This window comes from Setaria viridis, chromosome 2 (assembly GCF_005286985.2).
Source record: "Setaria viridis chromosome 2, Setaria_viridis_v4.0, whole genome shotgun sequence".
NCBI lineage: Eukaryota > Viridiplantae > Streptophyta > Magnoliopsida > Poales > Poaceae > Setaria > Setaria viridis.
The window spans coordinates 4,070,813-4,095,683 of NC_048264.2; the positions used below are offsets into that span (position 1 = coordinate 4,070,813).

Sequence of the window (24,871 nt, forward strand, 5' to 3'; positions counted from 1 at the left end):
TCTGGTCGGATCGTGAGAGCAAATAAAGACCCGTAGCAACGCACCGCAATTTCTGCTGGTAATAATAATGACGAAAGAGCTAGTAAGGTGGCAAATCCGCACGTAGTGGCCTCTTTGGCAGCCCACTTTCCCCGAAGGGAACCGGCTCCGCGCCGCGCCGGCCCACGCGGAAATCTTCCACACCGAGCCCATTTTGCGCGTTTGGCAGCCTGCTGGCCGCGGCTCTCAGCCGAATCAGCCCAGCTTCCACGCGGAAACACTCCCGACTTCCACAGGTCGGGAAGCGTTCCGCCCCGTCCCCGTCGTCTCGCGACATCTCCTCCTCGCGGGAGAGACCGCCGCCGCCGCCACCTGACCTCCTCCTCCGCCACCCGATCTCCTCCGCCGCCACCCTCGTCTCCGTCCTCCCGCGACCTGTCTGCCCTGTTTCAGGTAAACCATTCGATCCGTCCTCCCGCCTGCTTCCGCTTATCCTCCTCCTCCTCCTACTACTCCTTACAAAGACGGCGTCTTTGGCTGTATTCTTTCGGTTGGGGAAACCTGTTAGCGCTACCTTTCTTGACGCGCGATTCGGTTGCTAGTGGATTGGATGCGGGGGAGCGTGTGGCGCTTCATGATTCATCTCCCCCTAGATCTGCTGCTGCGCGATGAGGGCGGCGGTTTTCGCTGCTTCTGCGGTGCTGTGGAGATGAGTGTGTCGATTTGATGTATTTTTAAGTTGGAATCTAATGTTAGCCGCCTGGATCTCTGGTAGATTTGGGGTCTAATTTATCTAGTTCAATAATGTCACACAAGTTAGTTTGCATTTACTCCCAGGCCTCTTCCTTCAGCCAAGAGAATCAAATGATTAGGCAGGGTTAGTTTGCAGTTGCAAATGTCTCCTACAAGTTTCTACCCTGCACACAGCAAAGGAGTATATTTTCATTCTTCATTCACTTTCAATGATTTGTGTTGTAGCTTGATATAGTTTACCGTGAGTACTTGAAAAGGTGACTCTTGAACCTAGTGATTACCTTCACAAAAGCATTTACCTTCCCAAAAGCTATTGCTAGTGTTCCGCGCATGTTTGTTTCACTTTCACCCAGCGCATGTTGCATGGACCCAGAGTATTATATTAGTATTTCGCACAGGGCTCGTTTCAAGTTAAGTTCGAGTCTTCAATCGAGTTACACTTTCTGGTCAATAACAAGCAAACATGATAGTTTATTTATCAAAAATAACAAAAATAGGAACCCCACGCAACCACAAATGTAGGGACGGGGCTGTGTGCACACCATTGCAAGGCGTCTGAAATATTTTATGGTTTATAAAAGGGTTACCATGTGTTTACCGAACTTATTTTTAATAGAAAATGATGAAGCCGCCTTAAAAATCTCTTTTAACCGTAGCAGGGAAGTAATTTAAATAGTTTGTGAGAGTCGAGGGAGACAATTTCTTGACTCCGGAAAAAATGTAGGGACGCAAAGAAAAAAAATCCAGGCCCTAAACCCTGGGACTCCATTTCTTCCTTCTTTCGCAGCCCATGCCGGCCCAATTCGACGCATTGCGAGAACAGGAGGCCCGCCGCCACGCCGCCCACTAGGTAGGTTTTCTTTGGGATCTCACCATTTCTTCCTCGTCTCCGTCCCTACACAGCGCTGCCGCCAGCTGCTGCCGGGAGCCAAGCCCAAGCTTGAGCGTAAGCCATGGCGATCAGTTCTCTTATCGCCTCGAGGTTCGCCAGGTCTAGCCATGCCCTCCCCGCTGCCGCCGCGGCCATCTCTCAGGTGCCACCTCCCCCTCCCCCCCTTTCGTCCTGTTGGCTGTTCGTGTGTCGATGTTGATCTGATCAATTTGTATGTTCCACCGCATGGTCTGATCAGGCTCCCAGGGCCCAGCACACCGCATCTCCTCTACTCTCCGGCCTTGGAGCAGCGGCGCGTGCTTTCAGGTAAATATAACTATACAAGCTTATTAAGTTATTATGTATGCGGATCGTCACCAACGCTAGCTTGTGCTTCTATGTCATTCTACCTCTTGCATTGCTCGTTGATTGTTGAATGTATCTACTGCTATGTGCAGCTCAAGGGCTCTATGGAAGGGAGCATTCGTTGACGCTTTCCTGGCTAGAATAAAGAAGAACAGAGAAAACATGAATGGCAAGAAGATTTGGTCTCGTAGATCTTCTATTTTGCCGGAATTTGTTGGTTCCTCTGTGCTCATTTACAATGGAAAAACTCATGTCCGGTGCAAGATCACTGAAGGGAAGGTTGGCCATAAATTTGGAGAGTTTGCTTTTACAAGGAGACGAAGGCCTCATCGAACAATAACAGGAAAGGGAAAGCAAGGAAAAGGAAGAAAGTAAAAGGAGAAATGTGCATGAAAGGTGAGGTTATAAATATCATAGGAGATGAATTTAGATGTCAGCTGATACTGCATAAAGTTTACCTGCATTTTAAGGCTTTTCTGTAATATCTGAACTTTTAATTAGTTGCTGGTAGGAAAAAAAACATTCAGCTAGCACTAATTTGTGTTCCCTGTCACAATAATCTGGGTTGTTTGTATTTTAGCTTCCAGCCTAACTGGTGAGAAATGATGGAACACAGGAAAAAAAATTAAACCCACATTGCCACATCCTGCTTGTGGTATTCTTTTAGATCTGATTGGTAGATTTGATCAATTCCCAACCTATGTTTCGAAAATTGATGTATTAGTTGAGTAGATTCCACTCTATATTCAAAAATCGATGTATTAATAAATATTAGATAATTTCATTTCCTTCCCAGAAAGATAAAGGTTCCAAAGATTTGTGTGGTAGATCAGAAGTTATGGCAATCTGAATTCGACCTGTTTTCCTGCACATTATTCTTTCCCCGCTGTACAATATCCTTGTCCGTTTATCTTGTAGCAATTTTAACCCCTGCAGGTGATTGAATTATCTTTTTGTGATAACAATATAGTTGTTGTCTTTTTCTGGGTATAGATAGCAGATGCAAAATTGTGAAGTGATTGTATATTGCAAGAGAGGTGATGTGTCTAAGTATAGGAGCATATCTTTTATTTATGTGTTTGATAAGTGTATTAGTGAGCTGTGCCTCATGTCAGGGTTGATCCTTGCCGGCAAATCTTTGTCACATGGTTAAGAGATGATAGCCCAGATTTTTGCTGCTTTTATTGTGGTTGGATTAAATTGATTTGTCCTACTTGTGCAATTGAGCTATGAATAGCGCTACATATCTTGCTAAAATGTGTGATCTGTGTCTCTGTGTACACAAAGGCTGGAAGCATCCATTCCACATGTGTTATCGGCATGCTTTTAGTGTGCATTATGCATATATAGAGTGGTAGCTGCGAAAAGATCGCCCATCTAAAGCCACAATCTGTACCGAGTGCACCTATGAAGCAAGCATGTGTTATGACATCTTATGCCGGTTAGAATGGGAACACAGTTGAGATATGTGGCCATAAATATGAGCGAGGGTGTTCTCAGTTGCTTATGAGATAATTACAGAAGTTTGGCGCATTAAATGTGTTTTCACTATGATTGCGAGGATCATTAAGCTTACAGGGCAATGCTTCCTTCTTTTCATTTGCTCAGATGTTTACCATTCTCTGTTCATAACTTTTCAGGTGGGTTTGAGGACAGCGCGATGAGGGCGTAGTTGACGAACAAGCACTTGAATCACCTGAATTTATGATCTGGACTGCTTTTTCTTAGACCAATAATTGCAGGAGAATGTTACCTCATCTTACTTGAAGATTTGCCCATGTACTCTGTTCCTCTGTTAATTCCTGCTTACTATTGGTGTTATGAATTAACATTAAACTGATGGTAAGTTATGCTTTAGAGTGATTGTTTTTGGCCAAAATTAGCTACATTTCTGATAGAGTATCTCTTGTTCAAACTGACTGCTGCTAGCAAACTTGACTACTTGAGTGCCTCAAGTTGCCGTTTGATATTTGCACGCACTCTTGCTCGTTTGCTCAACATCATTCGCTGAAGCAGACAAGTTTTGCCGCACATCATTTTCAAATAGCAGAAGAAATTCCCGACAAACTGAAGACTGAATCAATATACACTAATTTATGCAGATATCTAAGGTCCTGTTTGGATCTATTAGCACTAAAAATTAACTATTAGTTCCATTAGTAGGTTCAAAGTTACTAATAGATGCTAATAGTTCATATACATCTTCAACTCACTGTCTAACCACCTAATAGCACTAATAGCATGTGGATCCAAACAGACTCTTAGCTAAAAAATAGCAACTATTAGTTATTAGCTAGCTAATTTTGTGCTGATGGATACAAACACGCCCTAAGATAGTCGCCGTATGTTTGAACTAATGGAGAGATTCGTCATGTCAACATCAATATGTCCAGCTACATACAATCAATGTCAGTCCTGGATTGCTCACGTCAACATCAAATACGTCAGCAAGTTTTGCCCTACACCGTTTACTTAAGAGCATGTCAAGAGTCTCTCTCTAAATCATTATTTGAAAAACCATTTGTATAAAATTCGCTTTCTACATCTTTTCGCTCTTCAATAGTTTTTCTACATTTTATGTGTATTTTACAGAGCCATTCTCATTTTGTATCTTTGGCTAGCGAAAAATCTAGAATAGAAGATAACTATATTTGGATAACAAAATAAAGAAGCCATATTTTTTTTATTAAAATCTCTATTTTTTAGCAATTATTAGAGAGGATATAGTCTCGGAGTTGCTCGAACATTTACACAGGTTTATCATGCCACAGCATTTCAAACCATAATTATTTAATTCAGAGAAAGAAATAAGATTGTTTGAAAATTTGCTGCCGCAAAAGGTAAATTGTGTCATTCTAAATGGACCTTGTGTAGCATTGTCAATTTGTTTTTTATAATATTAAACCCAGCAGATTGCAAGGTCTCCATTTATTCTGTTCAAAAAGATCGTTTTGTACATTCAAATGGCAGTTTAGCTTGAATAATGGCTAAACATTAGCTTTAAGTAAACACGATCATGATGACAAGAGGCATTTTGCAGATGCAATTCGCCAATTTCGGTGGCCTTTGAGCGCACACATTCCATTGACCCAGAGTATTTGCAACCTCCTCAAAATTCTCGTTTGAAGTTAAACTGAACTTTCTGTGACGTTACAGTTTCTGGTTAATAATAACTGGCTGCTGGGAAATACACGATGGTTTATATAAAAATAATAAAAAAATGGAAACCTCGCACGCACACGGGAGCAAAAAGCTGTACAATTCACTTGTAATCCTCCAGCCTATGTAGCATCATTGTTTGCTTTGAGCTGTGATACAAACATCCAAGTTAGCCTAACCACAATTTATGGATTATACAACAAGAGCACGTCTGAATTATACAGCACAAACAGCATCGGTGCAGTAGAAAACTGAAAAATGCAGCATCTCAAACAAAGCTTCCAATAAAGAAGTAGAACAGTGCACTCAGCACGTCCAGTGAATCTAGAATCAGACAGATATCTTGAAATATCGCTTCAGCTTATAAGCCGGCTGAAAAGCTGAAACGGCTGATTTGTTGTGAGAGAAAAACACTGTTTGGTGGCTGATAAGCCGGCTGAATAAGCTGAAGCGAACAGGCCGATCAACATCGCATCCGTGAAACCCAAACAGCTCATCACCTATCCTAGAGGTAAATATCCTCCAGTAAAACACAGCACAAAAGGTTCGGGGTACTCAAGGCACAAGCTGGGCATTGCAAATACTGGAACCAGAAATTTTGAGAAGGACCCCTAAATCGGATCGCGGTTAATAATCGCGATCCAAATCAGGAATCATGTTGCAAATATTTGTTCTGGCATTTTACTAACGGATCCCTGCATCGGATAATCGCGACCCAAATCAGGGGTTTGTTCCGAAATTTACAAAGGATCGATCGCGATCAACCAAATCAGGGGCGTTTTGAAAATGTTCCATCCGCCATTTTACGAAATCCGCGCGGAGAGCAGACGGCGAGCCCGCGCCGCCGCCGGCGACCTCTGCTAGCTCCAGCAGCAGGGAAACCTTCTCGGCGGCGCCTCTCCATGCGGACGCTGTACAGGAGGCTGGTGGCGTGGAGCGACTCCGACACGGAGGACAACGACCGGCTGCTGGCGACGCCGACGAGCCGCCGGGGCCTGGCCACGGTCGGCGGCGGCTCGTACGACCGGGCGTGTGCCGCGGCCGCCTCTGTCGGCGACGTGCTCGTCCCGGCCGGAGCCGACGACGACGGCCGCCGCGCGGGGAAGTCGCCGTCGCTCGCCCGGCAAGAGCAGGGTGAGTACAGAGGATGAAAGGAACTAGCGTATTGGAACCAGCGCTGCTGCGTTAGACGTTTGACTTGCACGTGACAAACTCACCGCCGGGCCCTGTGCAACGCGTGCTTGCAGGCTTTCATTGCCGCGGCGGCGGGGGCTCGTCGCCGGCGGCTGCCTCTGCGCTTACCTGGCCTGGCGGCACTGTGGCAGCACGGGCAAGCTGCCAATCCCCGTCTTGATTTGATCCACGCATGTTCCCATGGTTCAAAAATGATGACACGTTTCGCATCGTCTTCAGCTTCAACAGCAGCAGTTCGGTCCATGGAATTTTGATATGTTGCATCTTGTATATGGTCAGCCGGACACAATTATATCTGGATTCGCCGTGAGACATTTGAGATGAATACGAACGAACATGGGGTTTAGATGAAATTTACATGACCGCGTGATGATTCATTGTTTGGCTGAGACCGGCAAGCCGTAGCACCCCTCCAATCCTCCATGGACTCTATGCAGGCAAGTTCTTTCCAAGGTTTCTCCGGTAGCAAGCAATTGCAGACAGAAACCTTGAAAAACGGTTACTAATAATGCTCTGAAAGCGAAACAGCAAAGGTAAGTTAGCAGATGTCTGAAACTAAAACAACCGAGACGTTGAAGTCAAACTCTGAAAAATATTTACGCTTGAATGCTTAGGCTTCTGAAGAATCTGATAGTGATGTACAAGACCTCAGTACAAGGATATATCTTCTATATCTCCTAAACTGCAACCATGTCAAAAAAAAGTGGCCCGGCTGTCTCTATTCTCTGCAGGTACACTTCCCTCCCCTGAAAATGTGGAACCCTGACGAGTCTCTGACCGAGATCACCTTACCGGTGGCGGCGGAGGCGTGCTCCAGGAAAGAGTGGCAGTCGCCGCACATGCGGATGTTCTTCACGACGCGGACGGCCCGCCCCGTGCCTGCCGTCAGGATGCCGTACATGGCCGCCAGCTTCGCGCTGTGGTACATCAGGAAGTGCCGCTTCTGGTACTCCTCGACGTCGTGGAGGACGAAGGTGGTGTCCGGCTCGTACCCGGCCTTGATGCACTCGAGGATCAGCACGTCCAGGCCCGCGTAGATGTCCTTGGACTGCGGGTGTGATCTGTCCCGTGCGAAGAACGAGTGGACAGTGTTGTCGTTGAACGTCCAGCTCCGTGCTGGGATCTTGCGCATGCCCTTCTCGCGCATCTCCAGCCTTGTGGTCTCAGAGGAGTGCCACCTTGCTGATTCGGAGAAGAGATTTGATGTCAATACGTAAGTGGATGGATCTTGTGGTTCCAATGCAAGCAAATGCTTCATAGCTCGTCTTCGCACGGTCATGTTGGAGCGCTTGCTGCAGCTGTCTAGCAAAGACCGCCAAACTAATGCACCAGGCTTGAATGGCATACCGCCTATAAGCTGTTCTGCCTCATCAAAGTGACCCCAGCAGCCAAGAACGTTAACAAAAGCTGCATAGTGCTCCATGGCTTGTTCAATTCCATAGCTGCTTGACATCGAAAGAAAGAGTTCCCTGCATTGGTCTGTAGAATCTGAGCTTGTGTGACTGCAAGCAGATATGACCAGAAGAAAGGTAATGGAATCAGGCCTGATGCCTAATCTCTCCATCTGACCCCATATGTCCAATATCTCTTCTCCCTGACGATGAAGAAGATGGGCAGTGATCATTGCATTCCATGACACCAGGTCTCGACAAGTCATCCGCTCAAAGAAATTGACTGCGTCATCCAACTCCCCACACTTGCCATACATACTGATGATAGCATTACCGACTCCACAAGCATACAGAAGCCCAGATTTTGCAGCAAAGGAATGCATTTGCTTTCCAAGTTCAGCAACACCCAGAGCGCCACATACTCCAAGGGCAGCAGTCAGCATGAACTCATCGATGAATCCTACACCACTGCTTCTAAACATCTGAAGGAAGGTTGAAAGTGCTTTCTCATACTCGCCATCTCTGACACTAGCCAGCAGCAAAGAATTCCAAGCAATATGAAAGCTCTCTTGATGGCGCCATTGCTCAAACAACAGATGTGCATCCCCAGAACGGCCGCACTTGATGCACATATCGATCAACGCGGCATCTATCCAAGGAGTAGAGCCGCAGCCGCACTTTGTCACAAAAGCATGAACCTGCTCACTCACCTTCCTATCTGCAGCAATAGCACAGGCGTTCAGAGCACCGGTCACCGTGACATCTGAGACCTCCAGCCCATCCTCCACCATTTGCCTAAACAGCCCCAGGCCTCGGAGCCCTGCCTTCTTCGCGAACGTGACCCGCACGCCTTCCTTGTTCTGACAAAATCCGGTCAGGACCGCATTGTATGTGACAAAGTTCCTCTCAGGCATCCGATCAAACACGTCCAGAGCCATGTCGACCAGACCGAACTCCATGTACCCATTCAGCAACCCGGTCCACGAAATCACATCCTTCACTGGCATCCCCTGGAACACGCTCACCACGTCTTCGACGGAGCTGCCATGCTCCGCGTAGAACCCGATGAGCGCATTGCCCACGCTCAGGTCCGTCTCCAGCCCGGACTTGAGCGACAGCGCGTGCACGGCCTCCCCCTCGGGGAGGCCGACCCCCTCGCCCGCCGCGGCCAGGAGCGCCGACAGGGAGAAGCTGTCGGCGCGGACCCCGCTGGCCCGCATCTCGCCGAACAGCCCGAACGCCTCCTCGTGCCGCCCCAGCTCGACCAGGCCGGCCAGGACGGCGTTCCACGAGGAGACGTCGCGGCGCTCCATGCCGTCGAACGCCCTCAGCGCGTCCCCGAGGCGGCCGCACTTGACGTACATGCCGAGGAGCGCGTTGTCGACGAGGAGCGACCCGGGGCCGGAGCACGAGCAGTGGCCGGACTTGGCGGCGAGCGCGTGCACCTGGGCCCCGAGCCGCGGGTTGCCCCTGCGGGCGCAGGCGGTGAGGAGGCCGACGAAGGTGTACTCGGTGGGGTCCAGCGCGTCCGCGAGGCGCATGCGGGCGAGCAGCGCGGCGGCGGCGGACGCGGGGGAGCCGAGGCGCGCGTGGCCCGAGATGAGCGCGCTGTAGGAGGCGGCGTCGCGCGCGGGCATCCGGTCGAACACGCCCCGCGCGTCGGCCAGGCGGCCCGCGCGGAGGTACGCGCACATGACGGCATTCGCGGCGCGGGCGTCCGGGGAGGTGGACGTGCCCAGCGCGCCGGACTTGACCGCCACCGCGTGCGCGGCGCGGGGGTCGGCGGCGTGCGCGCGGACGGGTAGGCGGGGAGGGGGACCATGGGAAGGCGTAGGAGGAGACGGCGCGGGCGGGAAGGGGAGGAAGGGAGGGGGCGGGGAGGGGAGGTGGAGCGGGTGAGGGGAGGAGGGGGATGAGGTGGAGATGGCCATTCATTTCACTCCGAGGCACGCGGAGCTAAGCTTCGGCAGGCTTGCTGTGCTCGGGCAGCTCGCTCCTCCGCGCTCTCTCGCGCCCCACCCCTCACGGCGGGACGGAGATCCAGTGCATTCATCTTGGGCTTTCTCTCTCTCTCCCCCTGTTTGTTCCGCGGCCTGGTGGGTCGGTCTCAGCAGCTCCCGACCACACCGGTATTGGGCCAGGTCGTCCTGACCGACCGAGCTTTCCAATTGTTTTCCAGAGTGCCCTTAATTTTACCTAGCCTTTTTCCATCTCTCAAAACAAATACTCCCTATATCCTAAAATATAATACGTGGTAAAATTTGGCATGGTCTTCCGTACTAATATTTGACTCTCAATATTTCCTATAATATAATATTTGTAGCAGTAAAATTATAGCGATATAAAAATATTTTTAAATACAAGTCCAATGATATTATATTTTTATAAGATAATGTTTTTATTATACAAAAATAATTTTAGGCTAAAACTTTTGAAATTTGCATCTTAAGTTACGTGCACTCCTTTGTATTATGGGATGGAGGGAGTATCGGCTAACCAATTACAACAAGTTCAGGTGCTACACGCGGCAAATGTTTTATTCGCCGCGATATGCTTTGCCACTTGTCATGAAAACGGAAAGGAATGTTGCTGTGGAGTACTTTTGCACCATCACTGAACAATATCTTTGTTTTAAGAATTCGCAGGTACGAATCGAATTCTCGTACTTTGGTAATAAAAAGTTGACGACTCTCTTTTTTAAAGAAGAAGAAGAAGAAACGATGGCCGAGCGGTCAGCTTCCACCCTTTTGGGTGGATGGACCAAACGCCGTCGAAATCTCTTGTGGCCACCAGATACATGAGCACTGCCAGGTACAGGAACCCAAGCATAAACGGCAGCATCAGCGGCAGGGTGATGAGCCAGCGCGGTGGCGCCGCCGTCGTGGAGCGCTACCCGCGCGAGGCCAGCCTCCATCGCCACCGTGAGCACCACGAACGCCACCTGCAAGTCTGCAACGCGCACAGATGACAGAGGTCGGCAAGTAAGAAACGCATGCACCATCTATCTGATTCCAAATGTAATTAACGCTGAGCTGAGAGCCGCGCGTACGTCGATGCAGGCCTTGCGGAAGGGGCTGATGGGCCGGAGGGGCAGCTCGTCGACGTGCCGCAAGGGGTCCCAGCAGGGCTCGTCGCCGGCGTCAACGGCGCTCTCGTCGGCGTCGTAGTCGGCGACCTCGAGGATGAGGTCGCCTGATGAGCTCGCGGTTATTAGGTCTTCGGAGGCCTCGAGGACGAAGTAACAAGGTGCGCCGGATCCGTCGCCGCCGGAGACGACGACGGAGTAGTCGACGGCCGGGCGAGGCATGAACATCGACGGCGGAGGGCAGACATGAAGCGCGCATACATTTTGACTATACATGAAGAAGTTCATGTCCTTATTCACAAAAAAAGAAGAAGAAGTCCATGTCCATTTCTTGGGCATATAGTTAATATCCGAAAAGCGCAAAATTAACTGGATCTTTAGAATGGCCGAAGAAACTCTTTAGGATAGCGTACAAGCAAACGTTGGCAGGAGTGGTAGAAGATGCATGGTGTGCTACACATGCGCTTCCTTTCTTCGGTTCTCTCTCTCACTTTCGCGAAATTGAGCAAAATTTGGTTGGAAGTAGGGGACGGACTCATTCATCCGGCAATGGAGACCATCGCGACTTTGGGCGAAATTGAGCCGAATCCTGCGGATTTCTCCCTCCGGGAACGAGAGGCAGCTCCGGATTTCGAGGTGCCGAATGGATCCACCTTTGGGCTATTTCTTGGCCACGAGGCTGACGCCCTGACGCGAGGAGGAGCATGAGAGGAGGAGGATGTCGTCGTGTTCACTACTGGCGCGGCGGAGGAAGCGTCCGGCCCGGCGCCGCACGCTGTGCCGACTGCCGACAAGGCGACAGGGACAGAAGCGCGCACCCCGCTTCGGGCTTCGGCGCTTCCCTGCGCAGCCCGGCGTCGGCCTCTGCCCCTGCTCCGTTTCACCCCGGCCGCGTAATTCCTGGCGTGGCAGCGTGAGATGAGCACGAGCACTGGGATATTTAATTAATTGTCACAGTAAGAAATGGTGCATTTTGAAAATCACTTTTAGAATTTCATCTACATTTTTACCATTGGAGAGAAGATTGAAATTCTACATTTTTACCATCGGAGAGAAGATTTAGTTACACATTCGCTATTTTAGTCTCCGTGGCGCACCATGTCACGCTTCCACGCTGGACTCCGCTAACGGGCTTCGTCATCCTCCGGCGCTCTTATGCTGCATCGGCGGCGCTGGGTCCTGCTCCCTCCGCTAGCGCCTCTTCTTCCTGACGTGGTGCGCGTACAGGAATAGCATGAAGAGGAGACCCACGCCAGCGATGTCCTCGAGGACGATGGCGACAATGGCCGCCGGACGGAGCTTCTCCTGGTCCTGCGGTGCCTGCGGCTGCCCGTCGGCGCCCGACGGCGTGCGGGCGGGGTGACGGCTTGAGGCGCTTCCGCGGCGGCTTGGCGAGGTCCTCCAGCGACCCCACAGCGGCGAGCGAGGCGAAGGACTCGGACTTGCTGTCGAAGAACCTGGACAGGCCCCTCTTGAAGGGGAGCTCCGTCATGTGGCCGGACATCTCAAAGCGGTCAGAGCCGGTGGTGGAGGAGGAGGAGCTCGCGTCGTCGTCGAGCTCGGAAGACTCCCCGGACGTGGACGGCGACGACGACTCGGAGGACTCCGACGGCGAGCCGATGTCCTCCTCCTGCTCCTCGCACGCGGTGGCCGCCTCCGGCCTCCCGCTGCGGAACAAGTAGTACGCGGCCTCCATGATCCAAGATCCTCCGAGACCCCGAGATCAGACCAGACGAAGAGCACTCAACGAAGAGAAAGAGATGGAGCAAAAGCAGCGCTGTGACACGGCGTGGGTGGCGGAGGCAGACAGGGACTTCGACCCCGACGTCTGGGTCGACGGGCTGGCCAGCATGGCCACCATCTTCGCCGACGCGGCATGAGCCTGCGGAACGAGGTCCGTGGCCCGAGGCAGAACACCGAGGACTGGTACACGTACATGCAGAGGGGCGCGGAGGCGGTGCCGCGATGCGCGCGGCGAACCCCCGGGTGCTGGTGATCATGGGCGGCCTGAGCTACGACTACGACCTGTCCTTCCTGGCGGCAAGGCCGGTGGGCGTGAGCTTCGCGGCGGAGGGCAAGCTGGTGTTCGAGGTGCACTGGTACAGCTTCTCGGATGCGCGCGCGCGGGAGGTCGGAAACGCCAACGAGGTCTGCGCCCGCGCCACGCGCTAACTTCGAGCGCCGCGGCGGGTTCCTCCTCGCCCAGGGCCTCCCGCTCTTCCTCAGCGAGTTCGGCGCCGACCTCCGCGGCGGCGACCTCAGGGGCAACCGCTACTTCCCGTGCGCCGCCGCCGTGGCCGCCGAGCACGACCTCGATTGGGCCTACTCGGCGCTGCAGGGCGGGGGCTCACGCCCTGATCCATGCCGTCCCGTCCACCAGCAGTATACAATGCGCGCAGGAACAAGAACGGGGATGGAGAATCGGAGATCGGGTCCGTTCGCTTCAGCTTATTCAGCCGATTTATCAGTCACCAAACAGTATTTTCCTCTCACAACAAATCAGCCATTTCAGCTTTTCAGCCGGCTTATAAGCTGAAGCGAACAGGCTCGAGTAGCAGCCGGACGATACTAGAGGCACCGGGATCTTTTCACGAGCGGCGTCCAATGTGGAAGCGTGACATGGCGCACCAGTGAGACTAAAATGACGAATGTGTAACTAAATCTTCTAAGTGGTGACAAAAATATGGATGATGAAATTATAAAAGTGGTTTTCGAAGGTACGACAATTCTTACTGTAGCAATTAATTAAATATCCCACGAGCACCACACCGTGCGAGGGGAGGCATCACTGGTCGGATCTTCTGAGCCCATCCCAGCCCTGCCGCCCGTTCGCCATTATACTGTTGTCCCGCCCGTTTGGTGACTTGGCACGGTCACCGGACACTGAAGACGACGTCCCACGACATCTTGCATGTGCGGCAGTGCAGGTGCTTTCTTCTCCCCGTACCAAAAAAAAAAAGGTGTTCCTCTTGAAAGCATCTCGAATGGCACGGCCTTAATAACTCCAAAGCGCGGTGGCAAATGTTTGAAACGGTAATTGACGCGATGCCACGTATCTTTAATCATTCACGTGAATACCCAAACACATGGAATGCAAATTAGCCTATGCTTTTCTTGGGTAATGGTAAATGCGGCGATAAGCCAGAAAAAAAATTCTTAGCAGCGTAATTAGTCCTGACACTAAGGTTGGTTACTTTGTGGAGCTACAAAATGTCGACTGACAAGGTGATCTGTAGCCTGTTCGCTTCAGCTTATAAGCTGGTTGAAAAGTTGAAACAACTGATTTATTGTGAGAGGAAAACACTGTTTGGTGGTTGAATAAACTGATTAGCATCTAGGATAATGGTGCTTGAAGTATCATGCACCTGGTTAACACAGTTCGAGTTCGCCTGTGTCACTGTCTAAACCAAAATGTCCACGGAATAATGGCCCGTTCAGGTAGCCTTCACATCCAGGGGCACACATCATTATTGTGGACGCGATCCACATGCTCTACCTAAACAAATCGGATCCGTATCGGCATCGTCTATGATTAGTTCCAAGCCATGCAAGTTGTTCTAGAGTACCTTTCAGCATATCTGTTGTTCAGATTATGAGACCTGTACGCAGGAGAAAAAAATTCCGAGGCAGCATTTCACGTACGCATTGTCTTACATTGACAGGATCAAATGCAGAGTCAAAGTGGAAAAACACATGAGAAAGTTTTGGTTGTCCATTTTATAATATGCCTAATTTTGCCAGGAAAGATTCGGTTAGGAGTGAAAAAGAAACAGGATCCGACAAGTCTTGCAATGATGGCTGAAATATGTCTTGCCTTGCGAATACAATATCAAATACGGTGCACAAGAAATAAAAATACCTGAACGAGATCAAATCCAATATCAAATACGTCCCTAATCTAGAAAATAGTCTATGAGTATTTCACTAATAATAGATAAAAATATCTATTGTTTTGTAAAGCCAATGTCAAATATGGATTAATAGGGCAACCTTCACGTCAAGTTTCTTAGTACTAGCTAAAGCATGCCCTGATGAGTTTTTGCGCATAGCTAAAATACGTGTTCCTTTGCTAAACCAAAATCAGATGTGGGGAAAAAAAAATCTTGGCCGAGTTTTGAGGCAGTAGCTAAAGTATGCCTTCCTTTGCAAATTGGATTGACACGATGAAAAGGAAAAAAGAAAAGTTCCGGCGGGTTTTTGAGCCATGGTTAAATATGTGTTGCTTTACGGAGTCAACATCAAATAAAGAAAAAAACCTCCATAAGTCTTTAGGAAGTAGTTAAAATATGTGTTATTTGTGAAGTTAATATCAAATACCGATATACAGCGGTAGCTAAAACATGCCATGTTTTTTCGACGACAATGCTAAAATAGACGACAATGCTAAAATAGACGACAATGCTAAAATACAGGATGTTGTGAAATTCCTTCTCAATTAACCTTATCTACAGTATTATGGTACACATGTGTATATATGGGTGCAAGCCAGAGCAGAAGATAACCATCAAGATCACCAAGCTCCACATATAGTCATATACAGAGAAAGTGGTTGCAGGGGATCCTGGATGCCGTTTTGCCCGAGGGCCGGTCTTCGGGGTCTTCAGTCTTCGCTCTCCACCGCGGTGAAAAACCGGAGTCCAAAAGAGAAAAGCCAGTTCACAGGAAAGCAACAAAATCCACGTTGTTTTCTCCCGGCGCTTGTCTTGTTCCATTGGAGCAAAACGGTGATGCTACCACTCCAGCACCAGTAGACCGCCACAATTATACATTTTCCACTTATATAAGACCACCACTAGTCTTTATCCTTTGCCTCCACTTGATCCCTCCATCTCTCCATTCCCCTCCATCAAAAGAATTTCCATTTCTTCCGTGGGATTTCTGCGATTTCTTTTTCTCACTCGGTTTCTTGTGGGGCTGGCCGCGAGGTTGCGAGGCCAAGCAGCGCAGCAAAAGTTGCGATCTTTATCGGCTGGATTCCTCTCCTCCCTTTCTCTCTCATCCTCCGCTTCCTTTGTGCTTCGTTGTTGAGAGTTGAGACCCACTTGCCTTTCTTCTCTCTCTCATCCCCCTTCCAACTCCTCCTGGTCCCTGGAAAAAAGGAGATCTTTTGGTGCAAGATTCGATCTGCTGTTGCCGCCTTGCTGCACAGAGATTTGCTCCTTTCTTGGCCGGTTTCGCTCGGTGGTTTCTTGGAGTGGCAGGGCTTTCTGGTGTGGGCAGTTGCAGTTCTTGATCCAGGCTCAGATTGCAGGCGGTGGATGATTGCTCTGAGGGCGAGGTTGCTGCGGTCAGGTGATTCCTTGGTCGCTTGTGGTGGCGGTGGCCTCGTTTGATCCGTTTCTTCGGGAGATTTTGGTTGATGTGTTGGGTTTCCTGGGAGCTCAGTTCCCCAATTCGCCATTTTGATGAGGAGTTCTTCCTACTGTGAGAGCAACTGCGCTCCTCCCCTGTGCTACCTGCCCTGCCTCCCCAAATCCAAAGACGATGCAGGGGGTGATCTGGCATCCGGGTCTCCAAGCCCGGCCGCTGTCACCGAGGACAAGCCGCCCGTGGTCCAGAAGATTGAGGAAGCCGCGGCGGCGCCCGGCGGCGATGATGATGATGAGAAAGGCTGTAAGGAGGTGGCGGTGGCTTCCAAGAGCTGCTTGAAGAGAGCTGATTGTGCGGACAGCAGTAAGAATGTGGTGAAAGGCAATGTGAAGTGGAAGGATTTGTTGGGGAAGGATCTCACACAAGTCAAAGAATTCGAGCCAAGGTACGTGCGGTGTTCTTGCCATGTTTCCTTTCTAGTATTATCTAGTTGAAATTGCGGGTGAATTTGGTAATATTGTAGAGTCAAATTTGGAGAATGTTTGCCATGTGATGTGTGTTGTTCACCATTTTAGGTAGACGTCAATTCTGCTAGTGGGCATGTGGCATGCCCCTGATCTCTAGAGGAATGTTCTGGTTTTAGGTCTCCGCGACGCCCATTTGCTTTAAGCCATGGTCACTTGCAGTTGTGCCTTGTGCTGACATTGGGAAAACACTATCTAATGGCCAAGTCAACGGTTTGTCTTATGCCTCATGTCCCTTGGTAATGGTGGCCATCTTTTGCTGTTCCTAGGTGGTGGGTTAATTAGATAAGGTTGGGCCAAGTCATTGTGTAGCAATTCTACTATATTTGGTTTTGACCTTGGTTTGAGTGTGCAAGTACATCTGTGGATGCATTGAGCTTGCTTCCATATGGTCGCTACCTGATCATTAATTAGAATGAGTTAGTTGTTGCGAAACCCAGTTTCTTGTGTCTGGGTGAAGCTATAGACCAAACCATCCTTCCCCTTTCTGGTTGGATGGCTGCCCAGGAGTCCTAACTGCCATCCGCCTTTTGTTCAGTGCGCCCAACGGTTTTCTTCAATGCATCAAGGAAGCGTTATGAAGCAGTTTAGTTTTGTCGCTATCTAGGTTTAGGCCAGTCCACCTAAGGAAATTGGGGCTTTTTTTCATCATGCTTGCTGACTTTGCTTAAGATAACCTGCTAGTCACTTCGAGCTTGTCTTGTGATGGTTATATGCAAACTGATTTTTTTTCAGCTTGATATGTTCTTTTGAAACTGCAAATATACTCATGGACGAGTCATAGATTTAAGTTGTTAAGTGGATGATGTTTGAAATAGGGGTCAAGTCCATCCATCTGTGAAATGTTTGTGGTGTGCTTCTCAAGTCACCAATAGTATTTGGTGTGTTCAGCAGGCTAGTTATTTTCAGAGCTTGCAACGAAATCAGATTTACCCACTTGCCAGCAGTTCATCTTTTCATATAAAATAAGCCCAGGCCCTTTTTTTGGCTTGTTTTATTGTTTCCATGTTAACATTAAAAGGGATATCGCGTTGAAGGTTTCGTCAATAAATCTTACTCAATATGACCTTGTAATAATCCTTTTCAGAAACAAATAAAATACCTACTTACAGACCAATGAGTGTTTCAGTCAAGTCAGCGCATAATTTTTAAGAAATGAAATCACAATCAGGGCAATTGGACTTTCATTTTCAGAGGGTCTCTTTACTACAGGTTGCTTCCTGTTGCTATATAAGACTGTATCATGATTGGATAGGTTGAATTTGGATTAGGTTTGTCACAGCCCCATCTCTCATTAAACCTAGTAATGGTGCATTGACACGGTATTACTAACATCATTGTCATTCCTGCTGGTGATGGGAATATACATTTGGATATAGTTGTGCGTCCTTGTGTTAATTTCCATCGTTTTCAGTTGCGTGTTCGTTTCAAGTTTTTCCACACTAGGGGCGGAGAAAATCTAGCTTTTCAGTTGCGTGTTCGTTTCAAGTTTTTCCACACTAGGGGCGGAGGAAATCTAGCTTCGATGCTTACACAATCCTTGACTGCTCAACATCTTACTGTCAGAATTAAAAGATACGTACATATCCACCCTTGATGCTTACATGCTATTTTCTTCCATGCAGCGAATCCGGAGACTCGGATGATGATGAAGACACCGGCGCCTGCACCTGTGTCATCCAATGAGGCCAGGGGTCTCCACTGTAAATTCTGTGAAGAAAAAACAAAAAGCAAAAACAGAAGAGGATTGTCTGAGTCAGCCATTAGTCATTGTCTGTAGAGGCTAGACCGCTAGAGAGCAGCAGGTCCATCCATTGTTGTGCGTGTGGATATTTGGATGCCATGGCTTGTGTTGTGTTTCATCAGCAGCTTCAACTGTAAAATGTTGTTACAGATGCATAGCTTTAGAAGATTTCTGCCAAATGTGCCATATTCTCCTGCCTGAATTTTGCTCTGCTTGCTGTGGCTGAGACATTCTGATTGGCTGGTACATCTGTCTGTCAATGGGCCTGGCTGGACTTGACCTGATCCAATCTGATGATTCTAACCGGGCTGGACTGGGCTGTCCATTTGGGGACAATGTGTTATTCTCTTCATTTTTATACACTTCTTCATTTGACACTATGGTCACTAGTGGGCCCGTCCGAGCACGGACACGCAGAGTGAAGAGGACTGTGAGCAATAGGCCCAGTGATCAGAGAGGAAATACAGACAGGCCTATGCTCATTTCAGTTCCCAGGCCCAGCCCAACAAACCAAGCGACAGAGAGAGCGTGAGTGTGTGGGCCCACTGTGTCAGAGAGAGAAAACACCGAGGCAGGTGTTGCCGCGTCGTTGCGCTGCGCCACCCAAATCTCGCTTCCAACTTCTCCGGCACGGTGCTCCGCAGTCTCCGCCAGCCCGCTGCGACCTCAGCCCGCCTCCTCCCCACACCGGAGACCGCGCCGCGGCCAGCGGGCTAAGGTAGCGCGGGGATGGCCTCCGGAGGCTCGGCCGGACGCGACCCGTACGACGAGGAGGCCGCCGGCCGCCGCCCCCTCGAGCTGGACGGCCGTGACGCCGCCGCCGCCTCGTCCTCCGACCACCGGCCTGGTGAGCTCGAGTTTGTCTCTTCTCCGGGGGCGTAGCCATCTGGTGGCTGCGGGATCTGGTGCGGGGTTGCGGTTTTGGGTTCCGGAATCGGGAGAATTTCAGCGTGTCGTCGGATTTCGTGTGGTGGAACAGGAGATCGAGTTGAATTGTGGGGAGGAGAGCGTGCTCGGTTGAGGTAGCGTGTTCTGACTTCGAGCTGCTAGAGTTGTGCGTGTGTGATCGTCGGTTGGCGCAATGCAGCTGCCGTGGGCAGCTGCAATTTGGTAAATTAGAGCCGGGTCTGGGTGAGTGATGCATTACATGGCGTAATAATGTGTAACTGTAACAAGGTGCATATTGAAGATATGCTGGGAGGTGAAGGCCAGGTCGCGGTTGATATGCTTGACCACAGAATCTAGGCTTCTAAGCAAGCTTGTTGTAGGATGTTTCTGTTATGCCTTCAAAATTCAGGCCATGATGCATTGCTTAAATGGTTGGCAGTATGTGTTTTGTTTGCCTCTGCATCACGATCATCTCAAATGCTCATTCCTGCCGTGCTATCTATTGTAGGGAATGCCATGCCTAGATATCAAGTGGGCTCCACGAAGGATGATACGAGTAGTAGATATGCTGAGGGGTCACAGCAACCCAGTACAGATGATGTGCGCAAGAGCAAGTCTGGGTCGAGATACTATACAGCATTTGGGGTGGATCTGTCCCCAGATAATATGGCAGTTGCCATTGTATATTTTGTGCAAGGGGTTTTAGGTCTTGCACGGCTTGCTGTGAGCTTTTATTTGAAAGATGATCTTCATCTCAATCCAGCTGAGGCATGTGTTGCTCATTCCTTTTCCCATCCTCCATATAGCATCTTTATGTTCTTCATGGTAGATTTAGAGTTCATTCCTTTTCCATGATGTAATATTTTCTTCTTAATTAATAGATATTGCTAAGTACTAAAATAGTTCGTTTATATAGACTGCAGTTGTATCTGGTTTCTCATCCTTGCCATGGTTGATCAAGCCCCTCTATGGCTTTATCAGGTTTCCCAAAAACCTCCCACATCCATCTCTTTCTCATTTATGTGTACTATTGATTTTGAATCCTCTGCTCTCGCCTTTCAGTGATTCCATTCCACTCTTTGGATATCGAAGAAGGTCATACCTTTTTCTGTCAGGGTTACTTGGAGCACTTTCATGGAGTTTGATGGCCACAGTAGTGAGCAGTAAATACAGTGCTGCATCCTCTATTCTTCTTGGGTCACTTTCTGTTGCCTTTTCGGATGTTGTAAGTGCAAAATGAATATTCTACCCACAAGTTATCTTGGCCTGCCCTTTATAATCGATCAATAATATTAAGTCCTGTGTATTTCATTGATTCAGTTGTTTCTTGATACTTTCATTTTTTTTCCTTTTCAACAGTCATATTCCATGCTAGTAATTTCTTATCTGATATGCCACTAAATTTACTATTTGAATGAGAAAAATTGGTTTCCTTCTATATTTGGCTCTGTACTCTGTTATACAGTGGAACTGTGATCATTGTTGGGAGTTGGAACAATTTTTATCCCTTTGTTGGCATACTTTACTTTCCATAGAGAAAAGGGCTCAGTGCAAATTTGCATTGAGTTATCTCAATTTAACTTAACAGATTAATAAAGGCTTGAGAACAGCTTTAAGTGGTCTAGCATTAAAAAAGTTATTGAGAGCACCTACAAAGGAGCTAATACCCCTCAAACAAGCTGAAGCACTTATGTAAAGAAAATTTTCATTGATTTGCTTTCTAGCAGGATTCATTTAAATCCCTACTGAATACACCAACTCGACCAACTGTTTAGGAATAGATTCCTGCTGGTTCTTTCCTTCTCTTGATTCCAAAAATTTTTATGCAGACCTTATCTTCTTTCATGATGCAGCTTACAATGCATCCTTCTAGCTATTGACACAATCCAATCATATATTTTGTAAAGTTTAAGCATATCAATGTACAGCGCAACCAAAGAATAAATGGTTACTATCCTCAAAAGTCAAAACTATAAATAAGATACAAGCTCTCATTTAATACTCATTAGTAGAACAATTTTCCTTGGATCGTTAGAAGGTCGAAGCATATCGGCTAATTTTGGAATTAGCTTGGATTGTTTTATTTAATTTTCTTCAAAAGTTACCGCATACAATTTCCAGTTCTAGGCTTTTGTTCTAGCTAGCTTTCTAATTTGCATGCTAATGCACCATTCTGGCAACCTAACAGGCTAACACTGCTCTTTCCCATCAAGAAAATGTTGGATAATCCCAACATAATCATATTTCAGTGGAAGTTTTACACTGTAAGGCTAACCATTTAAACTTATTTTACAATGCCATTGAAACTAATCAATTCATTGCGGGTCTGTGTAGCCCTAATATTAATGCTGTTCTTACCAAGTTTGCCAGTGTGATTATTATTTTTATCCAAATGAATCTTTTGTATAAAAAAAGATCATATCATTTTCACTGCACGGTAGGACTGGGGAATAAGAAAATTGCAAGTATTTTGCTTCAAGGTTTTGTTTCATAACACGTCTGGGAACACTGTAGGTAGTGGACTCTATGGTTGTTGAAAGAGCCCGTGGAGAATCTCAAAGTACATCTGGATCTCTCCAGTCTCTCTGTTGGGGATCTTCTGCCTTTGGAGGAATTGTGAGTGCCTACTTCAGCGGTTCACTTGTGGATACTTACGGAGTAAGGTTTGTCTGATAGTACCACTTAAGCTGACTCACACCCTATTATTTTGTAGCTCAGTCTACTGATGAAAATATTCCTCTAAACGCAGATTTGTCTTTGGTGTTACAGCATTTTTACCCCTGATGACATCTGCTGTTGCAGTTCTTGTAAATGAACATCGCATGCCTTTCGGAGAACGTACTATCTTACTCTCTGGTTCAGGATTTGTTGAGAGCTCTAAGCAGCACGTCAGACAGCTTTGGACTTCAGTAAAGCAACCTAGCATTTTCTTGCCAACCTTGTTTATATTCCTTTGGCAAGCAACACCGCAGTCAGATTCTGCTATGTTTTTCTTCATGTATGTATGAGAAAGTCTTTACGGTATTAATATGTGATGGATCTGTCCTGTACATGCCTTATTACTTTTTTACTGTTGCATTGTGGTTAGTTGTAATCCAACAACTAAAACTTTCATGGATTGGAAGAAAGGTCTTAATTCATGCAGATTATTGGACGCTTCCTCTAGGTCGTCTTTATTTGGAGTGATTTCGCTACCATAGGCTGTAACGGCACACACACAAAAGCAAGAAAATTACCTTGCTTCATAAAATACAAAGACAAAGTATTGATTTTGGTTAACTAATTTGGATCATAATTTATACATGCCATTAAAGTGTTGCTTTTCATTTTGTTTGGTCCCTTCTTCACTAGTTGTGTATTAACAGTTTGAAGATATCTACTGATATGGTCTTTTTTTCCAACTTTTTTTTACTGAATATGATCTCAACTCTTTTATGCTTATTCGCATATTAAATAATTAAACAAGTATGTCAGATCTTTGATGCTTTTGGTTTGCATTTTAATGACCTGAAACCTATGCCACTTTTCATTATGAGCTACGCTGGCCTAATGGGAGCATGCAGGGCGCTTGTCTGAGTCAGAACTTTTTTTCAGATTTGTCCCATTTTCTGGTATGGAGTCCTTTTGTACCCTTTATAAACACTTTAGGCACATATTTAAGGATGGACTGTTGTGACATCCTTCTTTGGATTCTCACTTCTGTGCACTGTGGTCTTCTAACTGTTTGGGTTTTCCATGCTAAGTCTTTGTCTTGTTTGATTGATCATGTTCTTTATTTACATGAATATATACATGATTAAATGGTTTTATCTGTGTGGTTTTTGAAACGATCAATTTTTTATGTCCTGTAATTTATTTCAGCACAAATAAGCTTGGATTCACTCCAGAGTTTCTAGGACGTGTGAAGCTTGTTACCTCTATTGCATCCCTGCTTGGTGTTGGGATATACAACTATTTTCTGAAGGAAATTCCTCTAAGAAAAATCTTTCTTGTGACAACCATCATAGGTTCAGCTCTTGGGATGACACAGGTGCTCTTTGTGCTATTTATTTGATTGGTGCTGCAATTGGTTCTGTTCTTTAAACATACTGCACTGTATATATTTAGGTGCTTCTCGTAACTGGGCTTAATCGGCAGTTTGGGATCAGTGATGAGTGGTTCTCTATTGGTGATTCATTAATCATCACAGTCCTTAGTCAGGTATGTAACATTAATGCAATGCTTAATAATAGCAAAGGATTTTACATGATTGGGGTGCATTGGAAACATATGTTGATCGCATAAAAATGCATTCAGGTGATCATGTGCCTTCTTTCCTGACATAATGACACTGCAAACTAGTACTTTAATATACCCACAACTGAGTCTGACCACTGACAAGTCCAGGATCAGCAGATCTGGGTTGTGAACACCGGTACCTATTCTTAGGAAAAGCATTCTCAAATCTCAATATCTCATGTGTAAAATCGGAGCATCATATTTATATTGACCATATCTAGCTTAGAATTGTGCTTTGAGGCCTCCTGCCTTCAGTTACTTCCTCGAATGCAAGTTTATGTTGCCTCATTTTTTTGTAGGCTTCATTTATGCCGGTCTTGGTGTTAGCTGCAAAATTGTGCCCTCCAGGGATGGAAGCCACTTTATTTGCAACTTTGATGTCCATTTCCAATGCTGGAAGTGTTACTGGTGGTCTGGTTGGTGCTGGTCTAACAAAGGTTTTTGGGGTCACCAGGGACACCTTTGGGAATTTACCTCTCTTGATTGTGGTCTGCAATCTTAGTTCGCTGTTGCCCTTACCTCTTTTAGGCCTCCTGCCAGAGGAATCAGGTGACACAAATAATGGAGAAACAAAACATAACTGACTTGCTAAGGGTTTTATCTCCATGTGTTCTGGATCTCAAGTATGACATGCCACCGTGCCCAGCACCGAGTGAGATCCATCCCATCCACTTGGAGTTCAGAAAACCAGTAGGGAAATATGAAAGTCACACTGGATATAATTTCGTCTGTCACCGCTTTCATCAGTCAGGTTAATCTACTGTGACTATTTACCTATGTGATTGAAGTGATTCATGATCGTCTGAAAATGGTCTCTGATGCAACGGCACACAGGTATTCGCCCCTTTTTATATTTTCTAGTTACCTTGTATGCTAAGACAAGGTAGGTTTCGGTTTTCTCTACAATCTTTGTTACTTAATGCACCCCCATGAAAATTATACCGGGGGTTGAACATTAGTAGTTGGATTTCCTTACAAAGTTGAATGTATTGTGCCGAAAAGGGGGGAATATTTATACTTTATGGAAACCTGAAGTATGGGCATGTAAAGAATAAATACTTGCACACAGTTCAACTTATATCAGGTTCTGCTTACATCACTAGGCCAAACAAAGTGGAATCACAGACAGAAGCACATACTGAAAACTACAGGCACAACAGATATGCAACATCTGTCATCTGTAATAACTCACTGAACTTTTCAGTGCCAATAGTACGTGTATCGATGACAATAGACGGTACGTGTAGACCTTTGATGTTTGTATTGAGGTTAACTTGAAATATGATTTCCTTATAAAAAAAGTTGAAATATGATTTCAAATTATTGGTG

The 24,871-nt window shown here is 47.2% G+C and overlaps 5 protein-coding genes and 1 long non-coding RNA gene across 7 annotated transcripts; 4 read left to right on the plus strand and 2 right to left on the minus strand.

The window, feature by feature from the left end:
• The first annotated feature begins 260 nt into the window (after positions 1-260).
• Positions 261-3,832, plus strand: LOC117845519 (small ribosomal subunit protein uS19m). Of its 2 annotated transcripts, none has more exons than XM_034726579.2 (5): positions 261-432; positions 1,520-1,766; positions 1,863-1,930; positions 2,062-2,365; positions 3,610-3,832. In XM_034726579.2, exons 2-4 carry the CDS (start codon positions 1,686-1,688, stop codon positions 2,342-2,344), a joined length of 432 nt encoding a protein of 143 aa, XP_034582470.1. In that variant the 5' UTR covers positions 261-432; positions 1,520-1,685; the 3' UTR covers positions 2,345-2,365; positions 3,610-3,832. The 2 variants fall into 2 exon arrangements, with proteins under 2 accessions (XP_034582470.1, XP_034582469.1); XM_034726578.2 differs by having other exon boundaries at positions 1,636-1,766.
• A 3,062-nt stretch (positions 3,833-6,894) lies between these two features.
• On the minus strand, positions 6,895-9,744 carry LOC117846229 (pentatricopeptide repeat-containing protein At5g03800). The gene has a single exon (XM_034727356.2). It carries the CDS (start codon positions 9,642-9,644, stop codon positions 7,041-7,043), a length of 2,604 nt encoding a protein of 867 aa, XP_034583247.1. The 5' UTR covers positions 9,645-9,744; the 3' UTR covers positions 6,895-7,040.
• A 705-nt stretch (positions 9,745-10,449) lies between these two features.
• LOC117843006 (uncharacterized) lies at positions 10,450-11,323 on the plus strand. The gene is made up of 2 exons (XR_004637593.1): positions 10,450-10,694; positions 10,773-11,323. It is a non-coding gene; the product is annotated as an uncharacterized lncRNA (long non-coding RNA).
• Positions 11,324-11,820: 497 nt separating this feature from the next.
• On the minus strand, positions 11,821-13,187 carry LOC117843004 (uncharacterized). Its single transcript, XM_034723553.2, has one exon. The coding sequence runs from the start codon at positions 12,492-12,494 to the stop codon at positions 11,952-11,954; it is 543 nt and encodes a 180-aa protein (XP_034579444.1). The 5' UTR covers positions 12,495-13,187; the 3' UTR covers positions 11,821-11,951.
• Positions 13,188-15,591: 2,404 nt separating this feature from the next.
• LOC117843151 (uncharacterized) lies at positions 15,592-18,622 on the plus strand. Its single transcript, XM_034723712.2, has 2 exons — positions 15,592-16,553; positions 18,258-18,622. The coding sequence occupies exons 1-2, from the start codon at positions 16,204-16,206 to the stop codon at positions 18,316-18,318; spliced, it is 411 nt and encodes a 136-aa protein (XP_034579603.1). The 5' UTR covers positions 15,592-16,203; the 3' UTR covers positions 18,319-18,622.
• A 338-nt stretch (positions 18,623-18,960) lies between these two features.
• On the plus strand, positions 18,961-24,620 carry LOC117843149 (folate-biopterin transporter 1, chloroplastic). Its single transcript, XM_034723710.2, has 9 exons — positions 18,961-19,223; positions 19,773-20,032; positions 20,181-20,245; positions 20,327-20,489; positions 21,779-21,927; positions 22,014-22,262; positions 23,126-23,294; positions 23,372-23,464; positions 23,842-24,620. Exons 1-9 carry the CDS (start codon positions 19,106-19,108, stop codon positions 24,124-24,126), a joined length of 1,551 nt encoding a protein of 516 aa, XP_034579601.1. The 5' UTR covers positions 18,961-19,105; the 3' UTR covers positions 24,127-24,620.
• Positions 24,621-24,871: the final 251 nt, after the last annotated feature.